Source organism: Podarcis gaigeae (genome assembly GCF_964106915.1).
Source record: "Podarcis gaigeae genome assembly, chromosome: 12".
Classification (NCBI taxonomy): Eukaryota; Metazoa; Chordata; class Lepidosauria; order Squamata; family Lacertidae; genus Podarcis; species Podarcis gaigeae.
The window spans coordinates 36570356-36584248 of record NC_139688.1 but is presented as its reverse complement, the minus strand read 5'-3'; the positions used below and the strand labels follow the sequence as shown (position 1 = coordinate 36584248).

The following is a 13893-nucleotide window of genomic DNA, read 5'->3' as shown; positions in this document are numbered from 1 at the left end:
CCATTTGACCCTCATGACTCTCAACGGGTCACACACCTTGTCTTACGCTGCTCTTGAGTGATCTTGTCTGACTGAAATGTAGTCAACAGCTGAAAGCAAAGTGTCACATTTGCTCCACCTACCACTGGCATGCACCCTTGGAAAGGTGTGCCACGTGGAACCCTTTAGTCAAATTGAGGGGTGAATGCACCCCTAAGTCAGTTGCTACACTTCCATTCACTACAGGTTCATCTTACTACTTTAGCTTCCTGCAAGCAGAGGCTTCTGTCATAACACCTAGAACGGAGCTGTAGAAATCGGGGTAATGGTTTTAAAACAATTCTTCAGATTCTACTTCGGCAAATCACTCTTTTCAGAAGCAAGTAAATGGTAAAGGAAAAAAATGCTGCAGTTGAGTTGTAGAATTTCTGACAAGAAAGAAAGTTGTTTTAACTGGGTTATTGTAGAAGCATGCTTCCAACTGTTTGCCCATAAGCTTATAAACTATCTCATATTGCAACACTTACTTCCAGTGTATTTTCAGTCAGTGATGCTGGCAGTGGAAAATAACCTTCCAGTGGGAAAGGAGAACCAGTAGTGCTTCTGTAAGTCTGTTGTAAACCCACCCACCCCCCAAAAAACCCACAATTAATAGACTTGTCTCCATTGTTAATGGAAAGTTGTAAGTAGAATTGTAAGGGGGATCAGGAAAAAGACACCACTTCAAGCCACAGGAGATGTATACAGCTGCAAAACTCAAAATTCTAAATGTGCCCAGGGGCCTCAAAGAGACTGACAACCCCTTTATCCTGTTCTCAACTGCCCTAGGAACCAATTGGCTGACAGGTGGTATATAAAATGTATTAAGTAAATATGCATGTCGCTGAGTGCAAGTAACATTTGCAAACAACAAAGCATGCTATCTTCATACCAAGTTAACTGGCTAGCAGTACATCTGTGAAGAAGCACTATAGGATAGCACATTCTGAGATGATGTTCGCTGCACACAGAGAGTGGATTCAGACAACGAGGAGCCAATTAAAAGCTTACAACAGGACCCCAGAACTGGGCTGCTGTCTTCCATCTAGCACAGGGGTTTGCAACCTAAGACTCATGGGTCAGAAGCTGTCCACGGGGGTCATTTAACCGGCCCATGAGCTGCCCGCTTGGTGAGCCCCCGTGCAATGTGCTAAACCAGCGCGGCGTGGGGACTCACTTCTGCGGCACCAGAAATCTGCATCTGTGCAGATGCTGGAAATTGCGGGTGCGCACACTCACGCGCATCTGCAATCCAGTCTACAGAGGGATCTCCGCTGGAGTGAACTAGCCCAGGCGAGGTAAACCTTGCTGACCCCTGACTAGCAGTTAAGGCTCACCATTCCATTAGAATTTCATGCAGCTACAGAGGAAGTGGTAATACTTTCCCTAATAGTTTGATAATTACAAGCTGCCGCCACTTCCATGGGTTTTGTTTTTTTAAATGCCACATTGTAAAACTTTTTAGTAAACAGCAGTTATCTGAACATGCTTGCTTTCATAACTTCATTGTTTATAATGGTCAGAACTGAGAGTCTTTTGATACTAAAGCTGTTTTATGATTTAAAGCAAAACAACATCAACTTTTAAAAATAATAATTCAGAGATGTTAAAGAGAAAAGAGTGGACCACAAATTTGGGGTTGGGGAAAATAATAACCATGTAACTGGTGCAGCAAGAAGTTAATATCTTTTAAGACATGACAGGTTATTCCCACAATGGTATTTGCGAATATATACATTTCAAAAATGTTCATAAAGACTTGCCATGAATAAATCAATATCTGAACCAGTTTTCAAAAACACTAATACTGATGGCTAGGGTTCTAATTTTCCTTCTGTGAATGGAACAGAAGTCTTGTTTATGGAAAGAGACCTTCCGTCCTCCCCCTTCTTTCTGCAGCCCCCTAAAAATCTACGCCAGTGAGTTTGAGGACCCTTGGGATATGAGGCAGGGGACTTGGTGAGAATCTCCGCCATCATATATGAATGGAAGAGCAACTTAGGATGCCAGGCAATGGACTGAATTCAATGTGAATTCTATACTCAGTATAGAACCATTGACCTTAATGGGCAAGACTACCAAAAGACTTAATTTCAATGGGTCTATGCTGAGTAGAACTTAACCATATATGGCCCAATACAACTTCTTTTATGACTCTCACCGAAGAGCTGGAAACTGGACTCAGCTTCTCTTTCCAATCCACTTGGTCGCTTTTACTCTCTTCCTCCTCTTGAGATTCTGAGTTTTCATCTTCTATAAGGTAACAGTGTTCCAAACATTCCTGGCTCACTTTTAAGTCTACTTCCTGTAAATATAAGGAGAAACAGGAAGCAATAATAATTTTCAGCACTGTAATGTGTCAGCAACCAGCATACTAGGAAATGATATACGTCAGAATAGTATTTTGTTTCTCTAATAGTAGTTCATCAGTTGCAGTCCATCAACCCCATACCCTTTTCCTGGTAAGTCAATGACACACACACTGTCCAATAAGCTCTTTTGCATGTGGCCATCAAACCTCAAATGTACATTTTTCAGGCAATGCTGTAACACCAGACAGCAACAAAAGATTGGGGAAAAAATATATTCACTCAGTCTTATAAATAAAGCATTTAAACTAGAAAGATCTGGTTCCATCTGTGATCCATTATATTAGGCATACGTTTGTATTATGGGGGGGGGGAATAGTAAGTGAAACCCCATCTCACTGTTCTTTATGCACCTGTTTCCATGGTTAGACCACAAGGGTGTATGTCAGTTGCAGTTTTAAAACACTTTTGAAACCATGGTTTATCGTACAAACCACACTTAAGCTGATGGACATTCTGCATATGATCACAGTAACTATGGTATGTTTGGTCATAGTCTGCTTCCCTCCATCACGTCTGTCTCTCCTGCTTGACATCCCTTAAGACAGAGGTCAGCAAGGTTTACCTCACCTGGGCCAGTTCACTCCAGCGGAGATCCCTCCGTGGACTGGATCACGCACACACCTGCGATTTCTGGCATCTGTTTTTGTGCAGACACGATTTCTGGTGTCAGTGCAGACGAGATTTCCGGCGCCGTGGAAGTGAGTCCCTGCACTGCACTGGTTTAGCGCAGCGCGCAGGGACTCGCCGAGCGGGTGGCTCAGTTTGGGGGCGGCTTGTGGGCCACTTGTGGCTCATGGGCCTTAGGTTGCTGATCCCTGCCTTAAGGCTTTGCAGAAGCCAAATGCTGGCATTGCCTCATTGGGCCAACTTTCCCTTTCCACTGACTGACAGCAAGAGCAAGGGTGTGGAAATCTTGGCATTCTTCAGCAGTTATTGTCAAACCCATTCCCATGCCGCTAAAGAACAATCCACTCCCTTTTGCAGCTTGTAGGAGGTCTTCCTCTCAGCTCTGCAATCAGTGTTTTTTTCTTTTTTAAAAAAAATCATTCTTTCCAGCATGTGAATTTATGCTTTGAGTTCAGTAGGCATTCCTCCTCCCTCTCCCCAAGCCCTCTGCTGTTAGCAGGGATTTGAAAGGACTGCTTTTAGAAGTGCACACTTAAGTAGCTTCATCAATTAATTGCAATGACTGTAAGGAACAGAACCTCGTTTTGAACTGCCTCCTGCCCTACCTCGACACCCACTCTCCTCTTCCTGTCTTTTATTCCTGTGCTTCATTGTTTAAGTGCAAAGTTGCTGCTGCTGTGAGTCCTACCTAATTGGAGAAAGTATGTTTGCTTCAAAACAACACTTCACCACCCACATCTCCTCCTCCCCTATATACGCCACAACCCTTAATGTTTCTATTTATGTTAAAACACAAAACCTTTTGCAGCGGTGCAAGCTGGTCTGGTACATCCCCAAGCCCTTCTCAGCTACATGTTTTTCCAAAAACTGTAAAATGAACATCACATAAGGGAGATGTTGATTAAAAGAAATCAATCAGGAATGGATATTGCATCAAATATGAGCAGAGGAGAAAATGTATGTGTGTCTGGTTTGCATGTCACACTAAGGCAAACCTTGGTCTCCCATTCTTGGTTACAGCTTGTGATTAGAAGTGAATCCCAGTTCAAATGGCACCCGAAGCCAAGCCATGGCTAAGCTTTGCAAGGTGCAGCAGCAAAGTAGCAGCAAAGTACCCGTATTTTTTGCTCTATAACACGCACCCGGCCATAACACACATGTAGTTTTTAGAGGAGGAAAATCCGTAGGCATGCCACCCGTAGGCATTCCCTCCATAACACGCACAGACATTTCCCCTTTTTAGGAGGAAAAAAGTGAGTGTTATGGTGCAAAAAATACGGTAGCAGCAAAGAGCAACATAGATGCAAGTGCAATCTGCTTTGCATAGCAATGGCTTGGCTTAGTGCGCTGGGTGAACCAACGCCTCTCAAGCAAGTGTGCTTCTGGATGAGCAGTGCTGTCTGCTTCAGGAACACACACCAGTGAGAGACCTCACTTTCCACCAGTTCTCACTTTGCATGACTTTCAGCATTTTGGCATTGCGCACCTCAACAAAACACCAATATCAGAATCACTGACAGCATGCCTTGAACCAGGTGGTTCTTCTGGCCTAAATTGCACTGGTGGCCAGCAAACTTAAGTTTTGGGTGAAACAGGATGGCCAAATCTACAATCGCAGAGTCCAGATGAGAATGCAAACAGCTTCTAAATAGGCGTTTTGTTTTCTCCAAATGTAAAATAGGGTCACGCAAAAGCGCACACCACAGGTGAGAAGGAGTCATAAGGGCTGTGGCAAAGGAATTCTGCCCGTACTTATGTTAAAAAAATGCCCTACTCATCCATCCTACCACTGTGCCTAGCACTGGTCCAGGGCCTGCACAGCCTCTCCTGATTCAGATGTGATGGAGAAACAGAGCTGAAAGTCATCAACACACTGATGGCACCTTGCCCCCAAATGCCCAACCACCACTCCCAGGGACTTCATATGGATATTAAAGACCAGCACCCCATAGCATAACTTCCAGGGAGCCAAACAACACTTTCCCAATACTGCTTTCTGGACCTGGTCCTGTAGGTAGTACTGAAATCACTGTACCACAGTGACTCCAATTCCCATTCCCTGGAGCCGGTTGAGGACAATGCAGTAGCGAATGGTACAGTGAGGTGCAGTGAGGTCAAAAACCAGGAGCAAACTCACACATACCCTGTCCCTCTATCTGTAATGTCATTCATTGGGGTAGCCAAGGCAGACTTAGTCCCATGGCCATGCCTGAACCCAGGGAATCAATCAAAATAATCTGTGTTAACCACAAATGCTTGCAGGTTCCCCATCACAATTCTCTGCACCCACTTCCCCAGCAAGCGGGTATTTGCAACTGGTTGATAGTTATTGCTAATGCAATGAAGCATTGACCATGCTCTAGGCCAGATAATTAAACTCCCTCTGCTAGATTTAATAAGCCCAGAAGGGTTAAGGGTCAAGAGAATGCATGGTCAGCATACAGCCTTGCCTACGTTAGCCACCTGCATAAACTGAAACCAATCTCACCAACTCTGGCACTGGGTACTTCATCTGGAACTGCAACGACCACTGAATCAAGGCCACTCCAAAGTCAAGCAACTTTATCCACAAAATGTGTAGCCAGCTGGTCACAGCAGGTCCTTGAATTTTCCAAAGGCCCCTCCCCGTTGCAGGGGACAGCAACCTCTCCAACCAGCTACTAGACTAGAGGATACAATGAAAGCTGCAAAATGAGCCTTCTTCGCAGCTCACACTGCCACATGGTAGACACAATTATGTGTCCTGGTCAGTACTTGGTCAGATTCAGAATGAAATCAGGAGAGCACTACTTATGCTCTAGTCTGAATCTAGCTTGTATAGCCTGGAGCTCCCCAGATTACCAAGGAGGCAGGCAGGCTCCGCAATGCTGGAGAAGCCATTCTGGAAGTATTGTGCCAACTGCACATCCGATCTCACCATTCCATAGTGAGAGCTTCAACAGGATCATCAGCTTTTTCCACTGGAAAATTCCTCCATTCAGGAAGACACCAGGATCCATTAGACTCTGATGGCTGGCCATCTAAACAGGCCCACCGCCTCCCTTACACCCTGTGTATCTTTTAGACACTCCAGCTGAAGTTCTCAAGAGAAGTTTGGTGTTAACTAGAATTAAAAATTAGTCATCTCTTGCTTCAGTGCTCAGATCCCTCTAGGTTAGGGTGGAGAAACTAGTTTTACAACTACCTACAGAAGTAACAGATCTCAAAATTTCATTACAAATGGGGGGAACGTATATCAAAACAGAAACAGTAGGCATTTTAAGTAGTGTGGCAATGAACTGAAAGTAGGGATTAGAATTTTTATTGTATCTCAAAACCTACTTTTTGCAAAGGCATTGGTATTTGCACACACTTCTCTTAAGAGTTCCTAAACCGAAAAGCTAAGACAATTATTATGCTCCTAAGAGTCCTAAGAGCCTAAAACCAAATATTTGTCAAGGGCAAGCTGGATAAAATGGTCTAATACACTTATCTCATGGTCAATTCTTCACAAGCTGCTTTTAATGAAAGAATCCCCACCTCTTTTCCTATGGCTACAATTGTATGCTCTTCTACCTGTCAGTAAGTGTCACTGTGAACAAGCAAGTACATGTTTGAAACCTAAGTCTAAGGCTGAATAATTAAACCTGTTTGCAAATGTCTCGCTGAAGTCTACTGGATCTTGAAGCATGCAAGCACATGGCATGGGATTGCTGCTTATATTGCAGTGCTGTTGAAACCCTTAGCAACTATGGGTTGCATTCAGCTTGAGTAAGAACAAAGCTTTGCTGATCAAGTATACCTTCTTGCAAGTTTCAGCCAGGCATCTGAAGTACTATCTGCAGCATGTTGGGGACCCTCTAGTCTAGACCATCATTAAACCTCTTTGATCAATGCCTATTCATGTATGTAACCTCCAAGTTCAGAGGGGCAGGAGGCCACTAAATCCCACTTGCTGAGGAGAAGACAGCTGTAGCCTTCAAGCCCTCCTTGTGGGTTTTGTGGAAGCACCTCTGCTGCTGGCTATTGTCACAAGTAAGGATTCTCATCTGTGGTCTAGCAGAGCTCTCCTTACGCACCTCTTGTGTACTAGATGTGCCCCAACGATTATTCAGGACAGAACGTGGAAGAGAAATCAGGTGTGTATTCCTGCTGACAGAGGTTTTTACATTTGCAGTACAGGCTAATATAACAAAATTCAAAGTAGTTGCAGCATGCACATTTAGGTTATGTGTCCTGGACAGTAGTATCAATTTTACTGCCCACTAGACATAACATAAATTTGCATTACTAAAAGGTGAATAACACAACACAACACAACACAACACAACAACGAAAAGTCTTAAGCACCAGAGGATTATCCATAAACCATATACTGGAACCACAATGTCAAGGAACTTGGACTACAAGCCTATACCTTCTTACCTGGGAGGAAATCTTGTTGAACTCAATGGGACTTACTTCTGAGGAGACTAGCATAAGAATGCATTGTGAGAATCTACCACACTCTAAGTCTGAATACTTCAACAATAATTTTTGGTGGAAAGTATAAGAAGGGATATTACATACATACCATGACCACCATCAATTATATAGTAAAGCAAGCTTAATTCCACTGATTTAAATGAACTAAAATGTGCCTCTTTCTGTGAGGGGGAAAGCTATCTTTATCTTCACACTTATTTTAGCATTGTTTGCTCTTCTAGTTTTCTAATTTTTAAATGGTCTCTAAAGCTATGGTTTTCCCAGTAGTGATGTATGGAAGTGAAAGCTGGACCATAAAGAAGGCTGATCGCCGAAGAATTGATGCTTTTGAATTATGGTGCTGGAGGAGACTCTTGAGAGTCCCATGGACTGCAAGAAGATCAAACGTATCCATTCTTAAGGAAATCAGCCCTGAGTGCTCACTGGAAGGACAGATCGTGAAGCTGAGGCTCCAATACTTTGGCCAACTCATGAGAAGAGAAGACTCCCTGGAAAAGACCCTGATGTTGAGAAAGATGGAGGGCACAAGGAGAAGGGGACAACAGAAGATGAGATGGTTGGATAGTGTTCTCGAAGCTACCAGCATGAGTTTGACCAAACTGGGGGAGGCAGTGGAAGACAGAAGTGCCTGGAGTGCTCTGGTCCATGGGGTCACGAAGAGTCGGACATGACTAAACGACTAAACAACAACAAACTTTGTCTTGTGAAATACAGCTGAAAGACTAGTTGGATAAACTAAAAGATACTGTGCTTCTGCATCAACTTTAAATATACTTTGCTCTTAGCAGGATTAGGACCAATGTGTAAACCTGACACTTCTTTCCAGTAGCTACATTTGATTACACAGCAGCAGAGCTGATCTGCAAGCTCTTAAGGTATTACATTCTCTTTAATCAAGCCATTATTAAAAAGCAAAAACCAGTACTCATTAGTGTCAATGGGGAAACTCCCCTTTCAGTGAGAGTTGGAATAATGACTAAAGGTATATTGCCTGTCAGAAAGCAACATGCAACTTTCAGAACAAAAAAGAAAAAAGAAACTCCTGTTGATGTTCGCATAACCAAATAAAGATGGAACTGATTGTGCAAGCAGGTAAGCTGAAAAACACTTTTGGAAGAAAAATATGTGCAGAAACAACTGTCTCCTCACCCTACAAACTGTTCTGTTAAAGAAAGGCCGCTTGTGTGAGTGTGAACCAGCAATCTGAAAAGGTAACCATTGTTATTTCCTAGGAGTGCGTACTGCTGGAAGCTCCAACTTTTTTTTATATGGTAGTGAGATGCCCTCACATTTAAAAGTTGATGTATATTCTAAAGCATCATAGCTTTATAGAAAGACCCCTCTTATTTCTGAATTTCAGCTCCCATCAAATTCCCAAACCCACAGTGCAGTGCACACTTTTATTTTGGACATAAGACTAAGACTGTTTTGGACATCATCTCCAAGTCATCACTGGGAGCAAGAACCACTGAGAGTTTGCAGAGTTTGTAAGAGAGAAGAAAAGAAGAGTTTGCATTTGATATCCCGCTTTATCACTACCCAAAGGAGTCTCAAAGCGGCCAACATTCTCCTTTCCCTTCCTCCCCCACAACAAACACTCTGTGAGGTGAGTGGGGCTGAAAGACTTCAAAGAAGCGTGACTAGCCCAAGGTCACCCAGCAGCTGCATGTGGAGGAGCAGAGACGCGAACCCGGTTCCCCAGATTACGAGACTACCGCTCTTAACCACTACACCACACTGGCTCTCTGACAGCTTTGGATCCACATTTTCCCCAAAGTAACAGTAGTATGGGGGATGGAAGAGGTAATAAAAAGGTGTAAAGAAAATATGGAAATAGTCTAACACATAGCTGTCAACTTTTCCCTTTTCTTCCAAGGAATCCTATTCGGAATAAGGGAATTTCCCTTACAAAAAAGGGAAACGTTGACAGCTATGGTCTAAGATGCCTGAAGGATCAGAACCTGAACAACTCTCTCCCTTCCCAACCCTACAACTTCCAGCACAGAGACAATTCTGTTCAATGCCCAGGACCTCTCCAGCAGTTTTGGCAACACCCTGATATATTTCATAGCAACTGGAAAAGCAGCTGGGAGTTGCCTCACCACAGGCACTGCTGTTATCATAAACAGAATCTGAGCTTACACCTTGGGATCTGTCTACACTGCTAGGCTGCAGCCCCAAATCCTGTGAAGCAAGAGAAAAAGAGAGCATCGCTGAACATGTGCAGGCTAACTAAACGGTCTCACCCGTCTCCACACATGCAGGAACAGGGATAAGTTGTGACACAGAGGATAAGGCAATCCATGGCTTCTTGTTGCAATGGCTATAGCTCAGAAGATGTCACATGACAAAGGTCTTTGAGAGCAGAAGCTGTACAGTAAAGTGCGGAAAGTGTTGGAAAATGCTGAAAAGTGCAGACTCATTCAGGTAGATGACTCATTCCTTGTACAAATATTGTATCAATTGCAGGAAGACACACGGAAAGCTCTCTAGTCTAATCTTCTGTTTTTTTACCAGGCACTCCCAAACTCTGCCCTCCAGATGTTTTGGGACCACAATTCCCATCATCCCTGACCACTGGTCCTCTTAGCTAGGGATGATGGGAGTTGTAGTCCCAAAACATCTGAAGGGCCAAGTTTGGGGGTGCCTGGTTTTTACTTTGCTCTCCTCCATTATGTGTTTGTAAAGAAATACAGTGGTACCTCAGGTTACATACGCTTCAGGTTACAGACTCCGCTAACCCAGAAATAGTACCTCAGGTTAAGAACTTTGCTTCAGGATGAGAACAGAAATCGTGCTCCGGCGGGGCGGCGGCAGTAGGAGGCCCCATTAGCTAAAGTGGTGCTTCAGGTTAAGAACAGTTTCAGGTTAAGTACAGACCTCCGGAATGAATTAAGTACTTAACCTGAGGTACCACTGTAAAGTTTTATTCATTTACTGTGAATACTCTGGGTTTTGATTTCGCTGTGCGACAGAAGATGAAGCTTCCAGACAGGCTGGTACTTTACATGTCTCTCTGCCAGGTTTTGTACAAGGCTACGAGGTGCACTTGGTCCACCAAGTGCAGTGCAATCCCCCTGCCAGACCACTATGCTCTAGGCTAGGGTGCTGGGCATTTCCTAATTAGCCTTTCCCATCAGCCAAAGGAACAAGGGCAGGTGGGTTAGTTGCAGCACTTCCATCCCTTGCAAGACTACCCGGCCCAACGGACCATAAATGCACCACTTTATTCTGGCAATGTCAAACTGATCTCCCACATCTACCAAACTAAGAGAAAAGTCTTGTGCTTTTCTCTTACTTTGTAAGCCCCCACACAATATACTGTACATTTCTCTCTCTTCAACTGATGAGAGATAATACATGAAAACTGGAATTTTTTTTTAAATGATCCTCAGTATCCTTTTGCTCATGTCGAACCTGCATTTAAAGCCAGGTCCTTCATTACTGGCCAGCAAGGGGTAATGATTAGGATTGTCAAACTAGGACTCGAGGAAGACACCAGGGTTCAAATCCCCACTTGGCCACAAAACTTACTGGGTGACTTTGGGCCAGTCACTAACCCACCTCACAGGGTTGCTGTGTGAATAAAACGGGGTGCCCAAGAACTACGGTATATATACACCACTTTCGAGCTCCCGGGAGGCAGGGGAAAGCACTTTGTTAACTACGAATTCGCAGCAAAACTTTGGCATGGGGTTGGAGGGGATTTGGGGCGTTCTTCGTTAAAAAAAACAAAGCTAGGAAAAGTAAATGCAACAAATAAGCAAATAAATGCAAACATGCAAAGGAGGAGGAGCTCTGCAATGACCCTCCGAAGTGGTGCAGATATTTCCCTTCTCAGGCTGGTAAAAAGGAAAGGCAGCTCTAAGCGTATTGTCTCTTTGGGCTGCTTTACACGGGTGCCAACTTGAATAAAATATTGGTTTATCGATCCCCAGCCGCGGGGCACGCACGCCATTTGAATGGCAATGCCCATCAACTGGGGTGGGGGGGCTCGAATATTTTAGGGAGGGAGGCCATGTCACATTCCTGCAAAAGGCAGTTTTTTTAAACAGTGGATTTGCTTTAATCCACCTTAATGGCGCAAACTTAAATTTCCAGTATGCACTTGAAACCTTCCCGCAAAATATGTGAAGAGGAGAGGGGTTCCTAGCCCTTACCTCTTCTCGACTGGGGCGCTTGTTTCCGACTCCTGCAGAGGAGGCGGCAGCAGCAGCAGCAGCAGCCACCGCTTCGAGTCCCTCGCCGTCGCCTTGCCGCTGCAGCCATGGCGGCCGGCCGGGGCAGGGGGAGCCGCCGCCGAGCGCTGCCTCCTGGCGGCTGCGCTTCCCGCCTCCTGCGAGGTCTGCGCGGGGCGGCGGCGGCGGCGGCGGCGCCACTTGCTGCTGAGGCGCCTCGCGCTCGCCCTCCCGCGCTATCCAAGCGGCCACCCTGGTGGCGGGAAAGCGACGCGGCGGCGTCCCCAGCGCTCGCCCAGGAGTTGCTCGGGGGCGGCCTCCTCCTCGCTTGTTGTTCAGCACCCCGGGCAGGGGGCGAACTCCCGGCCTCGCCGGGCAACGCCTCCCCGGCGCTTTCAGGCCGCCTCTTCTTCCAGCGCTGCGCGGGAACCGGGACTGGAGGGACCCGGACTCCGTCGCCTCCGCCCCGCCTCTTCTCGGCTCCTCGCGGCGAGCGCACCCGGAGAACCGCTGCGCCGGGTCTCGGGCGGAGGAGCAGCAACCAACCGCCCGCCGCTTGAGCCAGCCCCGCTTGGAGGCCGCCAATGAAGGCTGAGGCGGGGCGGGAGAAGAGGAGAAACTGAGCACGTGTGTTTAGGCCTGTGTGGGAATTGCCGGCGAGGCGGGTGGCGGAGGAGGAGTCGCAGAAGGGACCCCCCAGGGTCATCTAGTCCGACCGGCTGCAATGCAGGAACGTCAACACCAGTTTGAAACCACAGCTTAGTTGCTGCTGCAGCGCCTGAGGAAGAGAGCGTCATGAAGCAGGTTGAGGCTGCAGCAGGGCTCATCTCTAGGCTCCGGGAGGATTTGGGGAACACGCCCCTCTAAAAAAAGGCATTGTTCAGAATAGTGGTTTGCAGGACCCGCGAAGGAAGTTAAGAACACAAGGCAATCCAAAACAGTAACAGTTAATTGCACGTTTGTTCCAAGTCCAATTAAAAACTTTTAGTATAATTAATCCAACAACATCGATGAACTTGATCCAGCGAGACCAGCTTGTCAAAGTCTGATAGTCATTTGCACTTCCAGAAGTCCCATAGTAGTAGTAATAATAATGATAATAATAATAATGATAATGATAATAATAATATTTTTTTTTATACGCGGCCCATCTGGCTGGGTTTCCCCAGCCACGGCAGCTCCCAACAGAATATTAAAAACACGACAGAACATCAAACATTAAAAACTTCCCTGAACAGGGTTGCCTTCAGAGTTCTTCTAAAAGTCAGATAGTTGTTTATTCCCTAGGTTTGCCCACTGCCCCACCAGGGGGTGGTACCACCCACTTTGGGAACCAGTGGCTTAGGGGGTGAAACTAGGCTTTATTTCACCCCAGTGAAAGTTCTATGTAGTTTGGCAAGCCTCCCCCCCCCCGCAGGCTGGGAGCCTCAATGGCACCCCTCTGGAGGCCTCACACCCAGCTAGCTACTCCATAGCTTCAGCATTGCCTTCACTTCCTTCTTTTAGAGTCCTCCAGCTGAATCCATGGGACCTAAAGGTTTTCTTTACTTTCTAAACACCCTTCACGAAACTGGTATCCTCCAAATGTTTTGAGCACTGGCACCCATCAGCACAGCCTTCTTTTCAGCACCACAACTCCCAGGCTTCACCCACCAGATGTTTGGGCTGGTATGGGCTAAGGACAGTTCTTATCCAAAACTCCTGGAGGGCACCAGGTTGCAGAAGGCAGCCTAAACGTAGCCTTCTCGGTAGTCGTCAGTGGTTCTTCCTGTGACTACTCACCTCCACAGGAAGAAAGGCCTAATGTTACAAATGGTAACTATTGTTTGGATGCTGTTGCTAAGGCTTCTCAAGCTTTCTCATAGTCAGCCTCCCGGTTTTAAAATTATTATTATTAGTATTAAACTTACTTTTGTGTTACTAAAGAAACATAATGGCAGATAATTCACCTGCTAGTGCTGTCTCTGCATGGGGCAAAGCTAGTCAGATGAGGCTTGGGGAAATTGCTCAACCGATGGCAGCCTGGGAGTTCCTTACTTGGAAACTTTCCAAGGTGTTTTTGGGTGTGTGGCTCTGACATCTTTTGTCAAGATCTTCCTTTTCTGTGCTTGTCATTGGCATATAGAACACGGTGACATTTGTTTCGAAAAGAGATTGGTAGTTGCAGGAAGGGGGGGGGCACCATAATCGTTTTGATGTGGCTATTCCTACTGTTGCCCGTAAGCCTGACTCAT

At 45.7% G+C, this 13893-nt stretch overlaps 1 protein-coding gene across 1 annotated transcript in view; it reads right to left on the bottom strand.

Moving 5' to 3' along the window:
* The window catches only part of NFE2L3 (NFE2 like bZIP transcription factor 3), a gene marked incomplete at its 5' end in the record, with an annotated part of 23075 nt that extends 9182 nt beyond the window's left edge, over nt 1–13893 (bottom strand). The window contains 4 exons of the mRNA XM_083706210.1: nt 507–590; nt 2180–2323; nt 11642–12278; nt 13871–13893. Of these exons, the coding sequence (XP_083562336.1) occupies nt 507–590; nt 2180–2323; nt 11642–12278; nt 13871–13893 (888 nt within the window). The remainder of the gene's footprint in view (nt 1–506; nt 591–2179; nt 2324–11641; nt 12279–13870) is intronic.